The 15488-nt window shown below is 33.8% G+C and overlaps 1 protein-coding gene across 1 annotated transcript in view; it reads right to left on the reverse strand.

Moving 5' to 3' along the window:
* Positions 1 to 4130: 4130 nt before the first annotated feature.
* Positions 4131 to 15488, reverse strand: part of RAB18 (RAB GTPASE HOMOLOG B18) — a 41234-nt gene continuing 29876 nt past the window's right edge. The window contains exon 6 of the mRNA XM_089811232.1: positions 4131 to 4553. Coding sequence (XP_089667358.1) covers positions 4446 to 4553 — 108 coding nt within the window. The 3' untranslated portion in view covers positions 4131 to 4445. The remainder of the gene's footprint in view (positions 4554 to 15488) is intronic.

Genomic DNA, 15488 nt, shown 5'->3' on the forward strand with positions numbered 1-15488 from the left:
TACAAGTGAGTAGCATGAAGGAACTTTTCAAGGAGGCAAGGTTACGCAAGACAAGTAATGTTCTAATACAAATCCACAACAAAAGGAACAACTTAGAGAAATTTCAGCATGTTGCTTAGCTGACATTTCGAGCCCTTCAACTAGAGGTTTGGTGGATGTCATTAAAACCTTTCATTTCATTTCAATTCTCCATTTGTGTTAGGTTTTTGTGTTGGTATAGATAAGATAAGATAAGATAAATATATTAATGTCCAACAAAAGACCACAACGTGGGTCTATGGGACTAGAAGCTTACAACAAGGAAAAAGCAAACAAACAGAGCAACAAACAGTGTCCAAAAAAGAACAAGCACAACAAAAGATGCCATTATAAGTGGTGTATAGGAAACCACTAGAGGGTTAGCACATAAATAAATAAATAGTAAACTTCACATGTCAAATAAGAGAAATTGTAATAACCCGAACAATTTGCCCTTAAATTTCATTCATTCTTCTTAGTCTAGTGATTTCTAATAAGAACTCCAGTTTTCCATAATGGAAATCACGAGAAGGTAGTATTGTGCATTTAAATTTAAACACTTAGATTGGAAAAATTTGTTATTTCATTATTATTATTTTCTTTTTAATAATGAATCAAGTGGCATGGTGTAAAATTTTATTTTTAAATTATGAGGGTTAAAAGTTATAGGTGTCTAATTAATTTTAATATGTGACTTTAATCTTTCAAATTCAAAAAAATAGATAAAACGCATATGAAAAAAGGTACATGCACATAAATAACATGAACTACACAACAATAAATAATTAAGTACCTCACTTACATGCTTAAAAATACAAATTGTAATTATAAACTTTCATTATTTGATTGATTTACAATAATTATTCAATATAGTAAATTACAATTGTAATTTCAATTCTTCTAATTTGTGTTAAATGTTGGATCACTGGAATTCTGGCAAGGGTTAGATTTTGGATGAAGCTTATGATCAATAACATATTCAAATTTACAAGATGAGTCGCGTCATTCAAATTAGGGTTCTATTGGGATTAGAAAATTAGAAGTACATTTAGAATAGGACTAATGTTAGGCTTCAATTGGGGTTATGATAAAATTGGGTTTATAATCAAATTAGGTTCATGTTTAAATCAAGTGTAGGGATTGATTAGAGATAAGTTAGGGTTCAAGTTCTGCACTTGATTATTTTTCTATGCGAGGATTGTTTGACTACAATAAACCATATTGTTTACGACTATAGTCCTTCAAATACACAAATTATACTCCAAAATATAAAATTATCCATGCACCATGATAAGGGAAGAGGAATCTTGACAACAATTATTTCTATATGAAATGAATGTGTGCAACTAAAAGTTCCTGCAACCACACCTCGATTATTATTGAAGTAATAATTATGTTACAAATTTCTTTATGTAAAAATATACTGCAAACCATGACAAAATCATCTAGAACAAATCAAATTCAAGATTCCAACATGCATATTAATCCATTTTACATTTCTTGCATTCAACAATATTGTAGAAGTCAACTTTCTATTGTTCTTTGTCTTGAAGATAGATAACACCAAAAAATGTATTGATGATCAATCCATTAAAACTAATGATTAGTGTGTCTCATGAAATTCAAGCTACATTTTGTCTTGCATTAGATTAAAAATTATTCAAAACTTCTATGTTCCCTGGGGACACGTACCCGGCCTAAAACCTGGCATTTCGGGGATGGGGACGTCTCGAGGACAGGGGGATGGGTAGGGGACATCCCCCAACCGTTCCCAAAAGTGAAAAAATATAAGGGACGTCTCGAAAACTTGGGGACGATAGAGGGAAAAAAGGGGGACGGACAGCCGTACCGAGTACGGCTGGCCATCCCACTTTTTTGTTTGCATAAAATTTAAAAAGTTTAACAAAAAAAAATATTTTAAAGCCTCCAACTTGGTCGGCCAAGTTGGCCCCACCCCTTCAAATGCCCTAAAAGGCAATAGAGGCAGAATAGGAGCAACAAACTGCTTCATTTTTCTATGTTTTATTTTTTATGTTGAACATGAACTTGATTATGATACATTGATACTTTATGGCAGCCCTCTACCTTTTGGGCCTATAGCTTGGGGCATATTTTGATTTTGATTTTTAGATTTATCATGTTTATCATTATGACATCATGATATTGACAATTGTTAATGTTCATTGTTCAATTTTCACTAATATTGATATGCATTTTGACAATTGAATACTAAAATCAGATATTATTTCCTAGATGGCATTCAAATGTTGTATGTTATGGTTCTATAATGTTTAAATGACATGCTCATATGAATGACATGTATATTTGTAAATTTCAATGTATATTTTAAAATTTCCCTATATATATATAGTCCCTGTTTGCCGTCCCCCATCCCCAAAATTGCCAAAAAAAATTGACGTCTCGAAAACCCACCTTGCCATCCCCGAACCGGAAACTCGAGGGAACATAGCAAAATTTTCTTCATCCTTCAATATAGTAGATCAATATATCTTAACATAACCATTGCACCTTAACAAGGTGCAATTGCTTGTTTATTTGATGATTACATACACCTAAACTAGCTTCATCTATTATCAATTGGGACAATCACTAAAGAAAATGGCATAGATGCACATCAAGTGGGTGTTGGGTTGTTGGTATACAAGTGATTTAGCTTCATGCATTGCTGTGAAGTTAAAACTTTGTCCAACTTGGCTATTAAATTGTGCTCTTGAGTAGGAAGTTCAGTACTAAAGTTGAACAAAATTCACTTCACTTCTATTAAAGTTGGGAGGCGAGGATAAGCATATTTTGTTGGACGGAAGCTATAGAAAGAAAGTGACATTTTCTCTCTGAGTGCACAGCTTAAAACAAAATCCGAACTTACTATGATTTCATACAAAAGGCGGTCAACATGCATAGTTTGTTTGAAGTTGACAAGATCAAGCAAACAGCGGATTTCTTAGTTAAGATCCATATCAAAAGATTGGAAATGGAAAGAAATATGGAATCTGTTTAGCACGTTCTGCTGGTGTCATATACTGCTGTGATCTTGTAGACATCATTAAAATCGCATTCATTCATTCATACCAACCACGAGCTGGAGAGAGAAGCTAAAGTACCCAAGCATACCATATACATCACAAACACCCTAACAATTGCAGCGTCTCACTGTCCCCATGGCTCATGAGATGCAAATATTCTTCTTTATCTGGCAGCGGCTATAATCAAAGCATGTCAAAAAGCGGCAAGAAACGCTTACCAAAATGCCATCCCCATTATCTTGACGATAGCATATCGATTCAGAAGTTAACATGAGCCCTACTTACTATATAATTATTTTCTGAAACAAATAGGTAAATTCACATGTATTTTGACTACAATTATTTAACTCATTTGATTTCAAGTCGTTCGGGTTTGGTATGGAGGGTTTCAACTCCCTGGTTCTACTAAATATATTCCTTCACTTTTATTTTTTGCATATAGGAGATTTGCGATCACATTATTTGTATACATAGATTACAAGTTGTGAGGGTGGATGTTATCATATAGATGATTTATTCACTTTCATGTCAAAGGAGGAAACCGGTTAAATGCATCCTGCTAACAAATTGAACATACAAAAATTTGGTACTCGAATATATAAAATATGACAAAATGCACATTGACATTTCAAATAATCTGCTTTCCGTTTGTGTGTTCTTGAAAAGATGTGAGAGAGGATGAATAGTCTAGAAAAGAATTAAAATGTACAGATTACCACACGGAAAGTGAAGAAGAAAGGAAGAGGAAATAAAATTTAACTTCATAAAGGCAAGAAACAAGAAACATGTATTAGACATGCTACATAAAGCTATCAGAGGGGCAGTGAGACACAAATTGATTGGAGCCTTGATGGGAAGCTAACTACACTGAATTTTATCTCTTTTGCCTATTAAAGCTTGTATTTACCGAAATATCCCTAAAGAAGTTCAATAACCAAGTAACAATATTCTAAAACGATACAGCAATAGCAACTGTCATTTTAATCATTTTCCCCTGTTAAACATGGTTGCTAAACAAATGCATTGTTAAAGTCTGGAAAGATGATAGGTTATGTGATACTCGAATCATGCATGCTAAAGAGTGCTTATTTGAGATCATTGTGGTTGTAGAGAACATATTACAATTTGGACAATGGAAGTCATTAATAGCACAAAATAGAAACAACCCGAACAGACGGACAATATTACTGACCCAGAACCTTCTACGAGATGCACACATTGATATTTTATACACAAATTTTCATGCTGATAAATAAAATAATCTGTATTCACAAACATTCTCGAATCACCTTTGATTAAATCTTAATACATGTTAAGTAATTACGACATGCCTAAATCCAATACCAGCTCAATCAAGACCAAATGATTGATAACTTCTAATGATCAACAGCAGCCACTACTATCACTTGCATCATTCACCTGCTCTTGTTTGAAAATGTTTCTTTTTGATGACATTGCAGATTCTTGAAGTAGGCTTGGTGTCTCCAAAATCTGTAGAAAATTTGAAAATCACTATAATTAGAATATGCACTGAATCGATCTCCCTCAAAGACATCCTAAGTCTGTCAAAAGAGAGGTTTCTTACAAGTAGTTGTATCAAAATAAGGGGAAGATTTTGGTATATTATTGATAGATACTGATCTTCCTTAATACATAATCCACACTTGAGCAAAACATCTGATCTGGGGCTTAGAAATAAATAATCAATACTTACAGTTGTCAGTATTTATGTACGATATGATGTTTCAGCTTGATATAGCAGACTGAATAATTATTTCTACGAAGACTATATTGTGTGTATTGGTTGTTCTTCCAAGACATGCCAAACTCTGTGCATACATGCTGTATTTGCATTATATTTCCTTGCCTACATGCATGAAAGTAAATTGTAGACCTTACCTACAGAATTTGTGAGCAGAGGTGTGGGCTACACATGCAGAAAATTATATGTTGATCATATAGAGCACAGATGTACCACTAGCAGAGTACTCTGAGTTTTATGGCCTAGCGAGTTCTTATGACTATTACCAGCACGCACAAAAATCACCGAATTTTTGACAAAAACTTGCCAAGTACTGACCAACTCAGCATGTTTATGTTAAAAACTCTATTGCAATTTTATAATAGCACTTGAAGGCAAAACATGGCTCAAATTAAGTTCATTTCTCATTTCTCAACTTGTATTTTGCTTAAGGGGGAAAATATTCTTCCCAACACTTGCAATCTGATTTCTTTCGAAGTGAAGCGGACTTGAGGTGGTCTTTGAAGAGGATGACATCAATGATTTGGAGAGGCCGACTATGGAGGAAGGAGGTGGATTTGGTTTCACACTAGAGAACATTGAGTTGAATGAGTAGTCATTGCTAGTGCTAGGAGAAGCTAGATGTCGAGCTACATCTAGGATGGAGGACGAGCCACAGACTGAATCAGACATACTGAGCGAGGAGACATAGACATGCCAGTGCAGACTTCTAAGACTAGACCCTCTAGTTCTACCTCTCCCTTAGTTTTATTAGAGCTAGGAAGAGGAAGATGTAATTGTACTAATGTATTCACTTTTAGGTTCACATAATTATTTACTATTTTGCTTCCAGCCATCAACAATCCTCACAAGAATGCAATTTTCTACCCACTTTGCATTTAAATATATCTAGAGTCTAGACTAAGCTTGTTTCTTTTGCGTTCTCATTTATTGACTCATTGGATGCCTCTTTTCATTGAATTTTGCCAAAGAAAAAAAAAATGCATTTCTAATTAAATTTAAACATTTTCATAAGTTCTCAAGTTTTTGCCGAAAACTGACAGTTTTTTCCTGAATTTAATTTTCAGGCCTTAGCGAGTTTTTGGCTTTGGCGAGCTTTCCAACTATGATATAGACTGTTCACAAATCATAAAGTAGAAAATCGTGTTTTGTTGTAATCTATTTGTAAAATTTCTTCTTTATGAGGTTATGCATTCTGAATCAATAATTATCCAGGCACAGTATGATGACTCAGGATGGCATGATATTCTTCTATAGAAGGCTAAATTAGGCACAAAAGTGTACCAGCGGTACATATCCAAATTAATACTATCTACAATGCTCCAAGAGACGAGTATAGATCTTGCATTTTATTTCATGACCTACTTATGTACAGGTTAGTCAAAAATCCTTGCCTACATGCTGTGGACAAGAAGTTTGTAAATATAAACGCAAGGTATCCAAATGATTATTTACCGATCATATAGAATGTTCGCTCATCCTGATTAAACAAAACATATTTATTATTATTTATACACACAACTGCCGGTACTATACAAAGTCATGTATTGTATTCTAGGAAATGCAATAAATTAACTAATTATATGAATGATAGAATAAGTACATGAATAATAATGGTTCTCAGAAATGATAACTTGGGGGATAGAAGTAGCATATGGAATAATCACAAGATGGTTTTATATAAACTCAAATGAAGACATTTCCTTACAGTTGTTTTACATGACTGGTTGGAAAGTTGGGAGTATTCGCCCAATAAAAAGATTAGTAACTGTCTAAACTACAGAGAAGCCGGATCCTATCTCCTACAGGAGCAAGGAGATACCAGCAGGAAGCAAATTAATTATTTTTTTCCCATGTCATTTTCTATCCTACAACTTAATTTCCTATTGCAAAAAATTAAAATAATAAAATAGGCTATATGACAATTTCCTCTATTAAAGCATGTATACAGCAGCACCTGGTTGAAAACTTGAACTGATCCTGATTCTGTAACTGCCGACAGGGTAATACTCTTGTTTATCACAAGAATTGCGCATTAAAGATTTTTACTAATAATTTCTGCGCATTTCCTGAAAACACAGACTTTCAGCAAGTTTGTGGAGATGTGAAACCATATTTTACTTATTTATCTGATTCTACAGATCCTTGGACCAAATCTCAGGGAAATAAGATTGTATCTTCCTCAGTTCTGATATGGTTTTGAAAGAGATTAAGCAGGCAAGAAACAAGGAACTGCTCCAAAAAGTCAAATTAATTGATTGGACTTTCAAATGTCTCATGCAGTTCACTTGGGCAGGAGTCCCATCGAGGGGTTTGAGCTGTATTTTTCTGGAGCAGGAGATCCCATCATAAAAAATATTGAGAGGATAAAGGTTTATTTGGAATCTTTTCCTACAAAATAGGAGCTGCTACTTTTTAGCCCTCTCAATTTGAATGGGTGGAGCTGAAAATAGCCGCACCAGCTTAGGGGATTTTTTTTTCACATGTCAAACAATAGCTTATTATTTTTCCCACCAATACTAAATAATAAATTTTAGATCTTAAGCCATCGTCATCCTAAAATTTATGGGATCACCAACTTCCTTAAATTAAGGAGCTAAACAAATTTAAAAATTCATGGAATCCCTCACCATTAAATATTCCTTTAAAATCTCAGTGGCCCCCTCCATGGGACTCCAGCCTTACCTATTTGAAAGCGAATGAGATAAGCTAATGTAAGCAACTTATTGCAAATCACCTTTTATCACTAAATATTGATATTTCCTGGAAATATTAATACTCACCTTGCGTTTATATTCACAAACTTCTTGTCCATCACAGCACTAAATATTGACATCACAGCACTAACAAGCACAAGTGCCCACTGTGATTTATTTGCTACTTGAAGATGGCATAAAGCAGAGGCTCGCCATGTCTTCCCTGTGATGCTTTATTTAGGTGATAGATAGATAGATACATAACATATTATGTACACTACGTACGATAGATTGGAAGCGGCTCTGCAGCTGACCAAATCAACCAGATTTGGTAATTATTAAATAAATTAAAAACTACACCAGAACTGTTTTTTATTTTTTATTGAATTAATAAATATTATAAAATCACCAAATTGGGTTGATTTGGTTGGCTGCATAGCCGCTTCCCAATAGATCTATTAGGATAATAGAAAGTTAATTTAATGTTCACCTAGTAACCTTTAGTTTAGTTCGTTTAGGAAACATTCCCATTCTGTCTCTTGTTAATGTTCGTTTCTTTTAGACCTGACATCTTTGTAAATCTATATAACTTTTATTCCTCTATTTAATACAACATCTCTTTGCCATAACAGGGTATCAGAGCCCACTGATCAGATTTCATAAAATTTGGCAATTTTTTTGAGAAAAAATTAAGCCTCTTCTAATCTGAAATTTTTTTTCAGGAAAAAATTTTTCCGATTTTTTTAAATAAAAATCATTGGAACTTGGAGGTATTTTATGAATTTTTTTGGTTCGTCTTCGACGGTTTTTGTTGGGAAAAAGAGCCCAGATGAAGGGATTTTATCGCATGATTTCCTGGTTTGAGCAAAAGTCTCTGATTTTTGAAGGTTGTAGATACTTGCATGTTTGTTGCTTGTGAGTTGCATGTCCTTGCATGTAAGTTGCATGTGATGTTTTACAACGAAAGTCGTGTTTTGCCACATGAAGTTTTAGCTATTGGGTTTTAATATTTTTTTCCCTCATAAATTATCTGTTGGGTTTTAGTAATTGTTTCCTTATAAATTATCTGTGCATGTTTGTTGCATGTTAGTTGCATGTCCTTGCATGTGATGTTTTACAACGAAAAGTTGTGTTTTGCCACATGAGGATCTAGCTATTGGGTTTTAATATTTTTTTCCTCATAAATTATCTGTTGGGTTTTAGTAATTTTTTCCTCAAAAAATATACCATTGTCCCTCAAGAAAGAAGTTTTTTATTCTTTGATGTGTGTTTCAGATTTTGTTTTTGGTTTTGATCACTTTTTCATCTTAAAAGCTATCTAGTTTTTTAGATTTTTCTCCTTTGAAATGATGGCTTCTATTTTGAGTCATTGCGCTCATTTGCAAGTTCTTGGTGAATCATCTGCAGTCTTCTTTCGGACGTAGTGCTCAACTGCAAAAAAAGGGTTTGGTAATTTTCCTCAAGATCATGATTTCAGTTTCATCTCAGTGTCTATAGTTTGAGGGAGCAATACATTTGTTCCAACATCAGATTAAATAGCTTCTTGGTCATTAATGTATTGCACATCCAAGGAGGGTCTCAATAGCAGCAGAGTGTTCTGAAAAATTTATGACCCCGGGATAATGAAATGATTCTTTAATGGTCATCTAGTCATCTTGAGCTTGTTTAGGAAAGTTTCCTATTATTTCTTTTGTAAATCTATATGAGGAACTTGCATTCCTCTGATTAATACAACGTCAATTTACCATAACAAGATGCAATTTACCATGATGTTGTACCATCATCATGGATCCGATGTCCACCATTCTAAGATGTGCCAACATCCAATATCAGGGATGAGCTGAAGTCCTCGTAGTCTTCAGACAATGTCGAATTCCATCACATAATTATAAGTATGCTTCAGCCCCTTCTTCATAAGGGATCTTGTATCAGGCTGATAACAATCACCAAGAATTTGGGTGTCATGATGCTCTGTGATCAATTCTAGCTGGCTCCAAAGGAAATCTGGTAGTGCCAAATCAAACTTAACACCTAATAATACAATGACTTTATTAAAGGTAAAAGAAGAATATTGTGTAAAATGGAAATATCAATTATTTGTTTCATTAAATCAATTTTTATTTTGAATGGCTGATGCGCTGGTCCACCATGAGGTCAGAATATAATTTACATATTATATAATACTACTATCTACCATGTTGCAATATTGTCATTCATGCCTCATTTCAATAAATATCATCTACCAATATCGAGTACAAGGTGGATGCCAGGTATATTTGTAGCAAAGTTTTATCTTCTTGATATTTGGCTAACTCATAGGAATCAATATCTGAGGACGCATGTTTCAATGTGCTTAATGTACCATTCAAACTGGCTATTAGAGAAATGAATACAGATATTGAAGATATGCAGTAGAGGATTACAAGCAGTACCAACCTTGAAAGGAGTTAGTCAAAATAACAGGACTTTACTAAGAGACTAAATTCACAAAACTATCTAATATATTATGTAGAAGAAAAGCTTGTGGTAAAAATTAAATATTTTTTTTTGGCATTCCTCAAGAAATTTATCTGTCATTCTTAATACTAGCGTAAAGATATCTTCAGACATGAAATTGTCAGATGCATCAAAATTTTCCAAAAATAAATATGTTGAACTAACATGAAGATGAAATTTCATTTCTAATGGCTCCCTAAAACAATAACAAAATTGTAAAAAATTAAAAAGATTTAAACTGTTATAGAAAATATCAAACTAGAACAACATAAGATAATTAAAATCACCAAGATTGACAAGAATATTGCTAGCTTTCTATCTCTAACTTTTACTATTTCAAGTCTTTCATCATTAATTTCTCTCCACACCACTACAGAGGAAAGAGGACGTGAAACTTAGGTATACTAATAGTAGAAGCAGTGTTTATCAAGGGAAAAAGAATTTTGACTAAAACCTTCTAGCATAGAAGAAATACATTTTGCTATTCCAAGACCAACAATACTTTTCTCACAACATGAATACAGAGAGGACACAACGCTTAGATATATTAAGAGTAAAACCACTGTCTATCAAGGGAAAAAAGCTTTTGACTAAACATTCTAGCTTAACAGAAATGACCGGTTTAACTGGAAAACTCAAGAATTTATAACGGTGAATGCAGAGAAACAATTGAAAGAAAATTAACAAACTCAACATTTAAAGCAGAACAAGCTATCAAATGCAAGTTGACTATGCATTGTAGGGCTAGTAGAATATTGAATATTCTAATAAGAATTCTTCAAATTAATTTTATTTTGCTTTAAAAATTGTTGTTTGCATTTGAGAAGATTTTTTTGAAAAAGACATTTCTATAATTGTGAGACTACAATTTGGGACTCGTGTAAAAACTGATTCAAAAAATGAAGTTCTCCCTCTCTAGTGTCACATGTATAATAGCATCTTACATGGTAATTGCAACAATAATCTTCATCATATATCGGCTATACCATCAGTCTCATATTATCAATTCCTAAGATAAGATTGCACCGCAATTACATGAAAAATCTTGTTAAGAATAGCCATCATTAAATCTCAGATAGGCTACCATTGTTTTGATTGTAAAAGTGTTAACTTGAAGGAAATAACTTGTAAGTTATAAGTGACTCTTAAAGGAAAGCAATGAGAACACAAGGATCACTCAAGTGTCGAGAGACAATAACAACGACAATTAATTGAATAAAAGGATAATAAAGGCTCAATCCTAACTCATACTAATAATCATGATTCCCAACCACAGTTCGCAGACTCAGACACGGCAAGTACTTGACAAGCCCAAAAATTTTAACTTGGCAAAGACTTGACGAAATCGCAGTAACTGTATTAAAAATTAAAATATCTTACAGAAACATTTGTTTTTGTCAAAATTAATTACAAAATGTATTAAATTAAAAATTGACATTTCTAGCAAAAACATGTGAAGAACACATTATAACAACTATTTTTCTCATCTTGCAATTTTTACCCATGTTACTCCCATGTCCATAAGAACACGAGAGTTAAACATATAAAATCTCACCCAACAAAATACTAAGACTGTACTCGACAACTCAGAAAGCACTCGCAGAGTTGGCAAGAGATTCCCAACAGCACATAAAAGTATTTCATCATTACCCAGCAATAATAGAGGTATATCCTAGCTTTATTAAAGAAAAAAAAATATGAGACTCGGAGACAAATAATTATGTCTATAGCTGTGATATCGTTCATTATATCTATGGCTCTGATATCATTTATGTATACAGTATCAGGGCTATAGATATAATAAATGGTGTCAAAGCCGTAGATATAATAAATATTGTAACCTTACTAAGGACAGGACTTTACATATCTTCGAGATTTGATATCGTTTATTATGTTGATGGCTCTGATACCATTAATTATACTTCTTGGTAATAAATGGTTGTATTAAATTAGTAAAGGGATCACCTTGGTTTTGAGAAGTTCCCAACTCAAAAAAGTGGCTCCCTAGACCATTTATGGGGATTCTTAGTCATGTGACTCCTTTTTATCAACTAAAGTCTAAAACCTTAGTTACCGGGTACATGCACCCTGCCCCTGCCTCCAGATTCGGATTTGGATCCATTTGGATTCAGATCCTGTGTGCAGTGTGCACAGATGCTCACAAGGAGTGTGATTTCTCCCCGTGCGTGCATATACAGATTCAGTGATGCACATCTGGATGCACCCACTGGTTGAAATATGAGTTTTTAAAATATTATTTTTCCATGAAAGCCTAAAAACAGCCCTAACTGAGCCATGCATTGTTAAAACATACCAGTTTATTTTATTTTGCTATCTTCTAATTTGGTCTCCATTTTGCCATTTTGAAGGGGAGTTCATTATTTTCGAAGAGGATCGTTCGTGGGGTGCCAGCTAGCTTCCACAAAGGAGATCTATGTGTTTAAGATAAGTATATGACCCTATTCTTGAGTCTTTTAATGATTTTTTATCAAGTTTGGGATGAAAAGTTTCAAGTTTTTATCCCAAAAATAAAAGAAACAAGTTTAGCTCTTCGCTCTAATGCTTTGCATCATTTTTGGAACTTGCAAGATTGTATTTCTTAGTTTTTATCTAATTTTAATTTATTTAACTTCAAAATTGATAAATTCAAAATTGATATAGCATCTCCTTTGTGGAGGCATGCCACAAGAATTTCGCAAGTTCCAAGAGGTGGGGGCATATATTTAGAAGTGTAAGTATTGTAATACTAATCCAAAAGATAGCTCATATTCTCAAGTGACACTTCACTTTATGGACCTTGCTGGTAAAGGGATGGGAATGTGTCAAAGGCCCAAATAAGAAGGTATTGTCTCCTGCACAAATGGTTGGATTTGTAAAAGAGAAAGAAGAGGTTGATAGATTGGTTCTAAAGATCAAGACAAACCGCTTATGCTAGTTCAGCCAGAAATAAATGCATTACCCATTGATTTGGTTGCAACCTCCAAACATCGATTCTTGCCTATACCATAAGTGGAAGATGAAGATGAAGTAAAAATTAGCACCTGCAAAAGAGGCCCATTGGACAACACAAAATGAAGTCGAGACATTGCTGATCAAAAAGTCCCATGTTGCATCTATGTCAATGGTCTACCTTTCAACTTGGTGAGATCACCATATTGGCAAGAAATGGTGTTGGCAATCAATAGTGTACCAATTGTTCACATGAGTCCTAGGTTTGAAAAGGTATTTAACACCTTGTTGCAAAAAGAGAGGAATTCTATAGAGACCTCCCTTCAACCAATTAGAGATTATTGGATTGAACCAGGTGTTCCTATTATTTCCGATGGATGGAAACATACCAAAAACCATCCATTAATTAATGTTATTGTAGTCTCCCCCAAAGGGGCAATGTTTTTTAGGGCAGTTGATGGGAAGGGTAAGTGACAAATGCCCAGTTCATTTCCAAAATTCTCATTCAGTCCACTGAGATGGTGGGTAGAGAGAATGATATCCAAGTAATTACGAACAATGCAAGAAATTGTAGCGGTACAAGGACTTTGGTTGAGGGCAGATATGAGCATATTTTTGGACACCATCCACCGTACACTCCCTCAACTTAGTGATGCAACAAAATTGGCACTCAAATAGAGTGGGAGAAACACATATGCATAGGGCAAAGAGACATAGATGTTTGTGACAAACCACCAGATGTCAAGATCAATATTCTGATCTTTCTTGAGATTGGAGCTGTTGAAGGTAAATTCTAAATTTTATTTATTTATTTTATTTTAATTTTTCATATTCATTTATCAATTTGTATATAAAATTGCTTAATAATTATTATTTTTTTAATGTGTTATTTACAGATTGATATTGTTATAAACTTACTTAGTTTTGAGACCCAATTTGTTTCTCATAATGTTGTTATGAGATGACTTTTCAAGGTGACAGAGGCAATGGGTCAAATGGTTATTTTCAACCAATGGGGTGTATGGAAGACTTCACATTTAGATAGGGCCCAAAAGGTCAAGAAATTGGTCTTGGATGACAATTGGTGGGCTTATGTGGAATATGTATTGAAATTCACCGATCCTATCATGACTATACTCCTATTTGTTAATATAGATACACCTTTCTCGTGGGATGACTTTGATGGCGTGGACACAATGGTAGAGAAGGTAAAATTAGCAATTGGCAATTAGAGAACATGAGGATGGCCAGTAGAATGTAAAACCTTATACAACAAGGTGGAATCAATCATTCATCATGGTTAGGAAAAGATCATCCTATTGCACTTCCTTGCATATGCCCTATCTTTGAGGTACTATAGTACTTTCTATGCCATGAAAATTAGCATCTTTGAGAGATGAAGTTGCTAATGGGTACAAGTGGGTATTTACTAGACTCTTCCAAAATGAAGTGGAGAAAGTAGGAAAGAATTTGGCATGTTTGCCTCTGGAAGGAGTTATACTCCAACAACTATTAATGACTAATACAACATGGAAGCTATCACATGGTAGAAACATCCATGGTCAAAATTTAGGGTGCCTCCAGCCTCTTGCAGTCAAGATTCTCTCACAAGTGTTTGTTTTTTTTTTACCACTTGTGTGCAACAATTTAGTGAAAACTAGTCATTTTTATTTTTTTTACTTTGCATTTTTACTTTTAATTTTGTGAAAACTATCTAGGTTGCTAGTTCTTCTGTCGTTGAACGGAATTGGAGTACATAGTCTTTTATCAACTCAGTGAAGCATAATTGATTGGGTTCAAAAAATAAGGTGAAGACTCAGCATATATTCATTCCAACTTGCGTATTCTGTAACATAAGGAGGAACACTACAAGGATAGCTCAAGAATGTGCCATCTTGGATGCAATTATGGGTTATGATGATGATGATTATATCCCTACCCATAGTGCATCTAGTGCAAGTGGAACCGCTTTGAGTTCAAATGATCCTGAACTTGCAGCAGCTGAAGATGAAAATCCAATAGATGATTTTTTTTAATAATCCTTATGATGATTGATGAATCATAAACTACATTTTGTATTTGTAATGATTTTTTTTATTTCCATTGGAATTGTGAACAGACATATGATATGGCTTATTTGAATGTTTGTGAACTATCAATTGGCATTTATTATTTATCTTTGGCATTTGGCATTGATCAATGATGAAGTATCATACTGTTGAATGATTTAATTCTGTATATGTCTTGCATATTTTAGTAAATACATATATATATATATATATATATATATATATATATATATATATATACCCAAATGCATCCAAAACTGCCAAAAAACATTCACATATCCACGTATCAAGTTCTTGCACTAGCATCTGCATCCGGATTTGAGCTGGTGACTTAAACAAAAACAAATGAGCTACTTCAGACATTAATCTTATCTAAAGCAATGATGTTGTTAGTCCTGACAACCATTCGTGGAAGATGCTCTCATGCATCATAGGATGCTAGGTACAACTAATT

The sequence above is a fragment of the Cupressus sempervirens genome, chromosome 11 (genome assembly GCF_028749045.1).
Source record: "Cupressus sempervirens isolate cs-2001-9-10 chromosome 11, ASM2874904v1, whole genome shotgun sequence".
Classification (NCBI taxonomy): domain Eukaryota; kingdom Viridiplantae; phylum Streptophyta; class Pinopsida; order Cupressales; family Cupressaceae; genus Cupressus; species Cupressus sempervirens.